Below are 3,199 nucleotides of genomic sequence, written 5' to 3' on the forward strand. Positions count from 1 at the left end.
GGCAGGATCAAATAGGAATCATTGTGTAACGTGAGCACCCATGTCCTGGGGTTGAGGATTTGGGACAAGGAAATAGAGAAATGTGAGCACATCCAAGTTGTTAAGATTTAAGAAATCATGTAGTGTATGCCCAGCATTATACTTTCAATCAGAATTTTGGGGGGGAGGTTTTCATATCCTGGGGCACTTTTTCAGTCACACTATGAAGCCCAATAAACAAACACTTCACTTACTAGTACATATATGGAATTTAAAAAAGGTTAATGAAAAAAATTGTTTTTGGAGGGTTACTGTCATGAACTATTAAATTAAATGAATTATTAATTTAAAACAATTTGACCTCTGTGACAGGCGCATGGCCCCCCAGCACGATATTCCAGTGGGTGTAGACAGAGGTTAAGATTAGGGTCGTCCCAAGGATGCCAAATAGCACAGACCTGTACAAATGAATTCGGACCAACCATTTGGCAATCTGTCACTTCCGAATGATCTTTCCCCCAATCACATCGACGTATTTAGTAGGCGCATTCTTTCAAATGGTTGCTACGGAGTTGCTTTGTTTAAAACATGAAGTTGCGATTGGTCATGTTCGCAAACAGAGCTGTGACACCGTTTTGAGAAATAACATTTAAACGGGGGCGGGATATCTACACTGTTTGAAAATCTCAGTAGCAGTAAAACTGAGTTGGTGAAGACAGAACAGACACATCAGGCAAGTTACATTATGGCAACATTTGAGGCTTATTTTTGTTGGGGGCTGGTTGTTCTAAGTTGGTTATTCAGCTAACGTTAGGTGGCTAAAGAAGTCATTCAACCTGTTTTATGCTGCAACAAGATAACACTCACTCAGCTAACCGTTAGCTGGCTAGCTAATGTAGCTTGTATTTGCGCTGTAACAATGTTTAACTAGCTAGCTAACATTATTAGCAAACATACTCATGTGTTATTAGCTAACCGTGGTAAATTGTGTTGTGCCTAGCCCAGGATATATGTGGCCTACGTTAGCCAATGCAAACATTTCTAACGTTAGCTATGCCTTGCTAGCTGAAATGGATAACTAGGCAATTTAAAAATTCAGCTAACTAACGTCATGACAACACCCTGGTTAGTTGCTTGCAGGCGCGAAGCAAAATGCCGTGCACTTGAGTGTTTTCAAGTAGCTAATATTTGTCTTTACTAGCAAGCTAGTTTAGTTTCCGACGTTAGCTAATTATCGTCCTCTCGATTGTTCTTCCAGTAGAAGAATGGCCTCTCAAAATATGGACCCTGCAGCAGCCTCATCCACAGCAGCTCTGAAAGGCACTGAGACCGGTGGGAGTGCAGCAAAGGGCTCAGTCACGAAAAGGTTTGACATTTAGTTTTGTTCATCTAGATTTAAGCTAATCTTAGTTCCCAGCTTTAGTAGGAAAGTAACGTTAACATGTAAGTGGAGGAACCAGACAGTATTCTGTAATTTGATTGGTGCCACTATTTGGCCATAGGCTAGTCGGTGTAAAAAGTTTGGGCATTTCTGAATCTTTGCTTTTTATATCCTAGACTTCAACAAGAACTTATGACACTAATGGTAAGTGTTCCCCATGTAGGACCATCTCTTTATAATCACAATTTGAGATAGCAATCAACATATTTTGTAGAATTGCTATTTCCTTGATCTGATGTTTATTTCTTCATCGTGTAGATGTCTGGAGATAAAGGGATCTCCGCTTTCCCGGAGTCTGACAACCTTTTTAAGTGGATAGGAACGATAGACGGAGCGCAGGGAACAGTAAGTCGTGTTTACTTTCTACCCCAGCATGAAAAGTACAGCCTCAGTAGTTGCTCAGATTTTAAGAACAGTAACCCTATACCATATGAACATGGCCAACAAGGTCTACGGTATAACTCCTTTGAACATTCAAACGCTTGCTGTGAAATGCTTTTGCACACAAACAGTATAACAAAAATCTTCCATCGTTCATTCTTAGGTTTACGAAGGCCTGAGGTACAAGCTGTCGTTGGAGTTCCCCAGTGGCTACCCGTACAAAGCCCCCCGAGTGAAGTTCGTCACGCCATGTTTTCACCCCAACGTCGATGATCAGGGCTTCATCTGTCTCGATATCTTGAAAGACAAATGGTCAGCCCTGTACGACGTACGGTCCATTCTTCTGTCCATCCAGAGTTTATTAGGAGGTAAGGCACTTCCAACAGATTAATAAATGGCACTCAGTTCATCAAGTTCACTGGAATTCACCCAACCAACTAGGTTTAACAGTGCTTTGCGATCAAATCACTGTCCAAGTTGTCACCTGTTTTTATTATTGTTTTGAGTTGGTGTGCCACTGTCCAATTTTAACTTTGTACTACTATGTCTTCAGAGCCCAACATTGAGAGTCCATTGAACACTGCTGCTGCTGAGCTTTGGGATAACCAGGAAGGTTAGTATATGGACACATCTGTCCCAACATGGTGCACTTCTGACCAGGGCCCATAGGTCATTTGGGACGCACACTGTTAATACTCGTGTCACGAGTCAAGTTGTATGATGTTAAACAAACTTGCACTATATTAAGCAAAGGATGTTTTTCTTTCAGCCTTCAAAGTCCATTTGAACACAACCTACAAGAACTGACTCAAGCTATTACAATCCTGCCATGTGTTTTATGTCTGTGTTTTTCTATACTCTAATTATGTACATTTCAATACTGGGTATGTCTGTACAATATTTTTGTTTGTATGACCTCTATGTGAATAAAGATGTCTAGGTATGTTAATTTTGGCTCTATTGGTTACTTTCCACTCAACATTTGGCTTTATTTCACTTTGAAAAATATATTTATCTATCACTAACTTCAATACTTATGATGGATATAATGACCATAAACATCTATCCTCTGCATAGTTCATAATGCCTTCAAAGGCTGCTTGTAAATTTAGATTGGATATCCATCAGGATTTATCCCAGTATTCTACACGGGTTCTTCCCCCATCTATGCGGTCTGACACCCATGTCTCACTGGGCCATGGCTCTGGTGTACTTGCTCACACTTGGTGCCAAGCCACTGGTACTTTTAAGATGGCATTTTAAACTTCTCGAAAACCAACTTTTGATAATGCAAAGGTTGACCATTCTGCTCTTCACAAGTCCTCACTGTCAGCCCTAACTGGAAGCAATTTCCCTTAGTGTAACACTGGTGTTAGGGAGCAGTTATGCAGCTTTGAC

At 40.7% G+C, this 3,199-nt stretch overlaps 1 protein-coding gene across 2 annotated transcripts; it reads left to right on the plus strand.

Annotated features, from left to right (window-relative positions):
• Positions 1-471: 471 nt before the first annotated feature.
• Positions 472-2,750, plus strand: LOC129840711 (ubiquitin-conjugating enzyme E2 C-like). 2 transcript variants are annotated; one of them, XM_055908826.1, is made up of 7 exons: positions 472-712; positions 1,241-1,345; positions 1,537-1,564; positions 1,679-1,765; positions 1,965-2,169; positions 2,355-2,414; positions 2,571-2,750. In XM_055908826.1, the coding sequence occupies exons 2-7, from the start codon at positions 1,245-1,247 to the stop codon at positions 2,606-2,608; spliced, it is 519 nt and encodes a 172-aa protein (XP_055764801.1). In that variant the 5' UTR covers positions 472-712; positions 1,241-1,244; the 3' UTR covers positions 2,609-2,750. The 2 variants fall into 2 exon arrangements, with proteins under 2 accessions (XP_055764801.1, XP_055764792.1); XM_055908817.1 differs by having other exon boundaries at positions 474-712; positions 1,238-1,345.
• The last annotated feature ends 449 nt before the right edge of the window (positions 2,751-3,199 follow it).

The sequence above is a fragment of the Salvelinus fontinalis genome, chromosome 3 (genome assembly GCF_029448725.1).
Source record: "Salvelinus fontinalis isolate EN_2023a chromosome 3, ASM2944872v1, whole genome shotgun sequence".
Taxonomy (NCBI): domain Eukaryota; kingdom Metazoa; phylum Chordata; class Actinopteri; order Salmoniformes; family Salmonidae; genus Salvelinus; species Salvelinus fontinalis.

Excerpts from the sequence above, each read along its gene's own strand:
- LOC129840711 (XM_055908826.1), top strand. The coding sequence starts at position 1,245 with ATGGCCTCTCAAAATATGGACCCTGCAGCAGCCTCATCCACAGCAGCT. Across the intron at positions 2,170-2,354 it reads CATCCAGAGTTTATTAGGAG|AGCCCAACATTGAGAGTCCA; the intron begins GTAAGGCACTTC and ends CTATGTCTTCAG. Across the intron at positions 2,415-2,570 it reads GCTTTGGGATAACCAGGAAG|CCTTCAAAGTCCATTTGAAC; the intron begins GTTAGTATATGG and ends TTTTTCTTTCAG.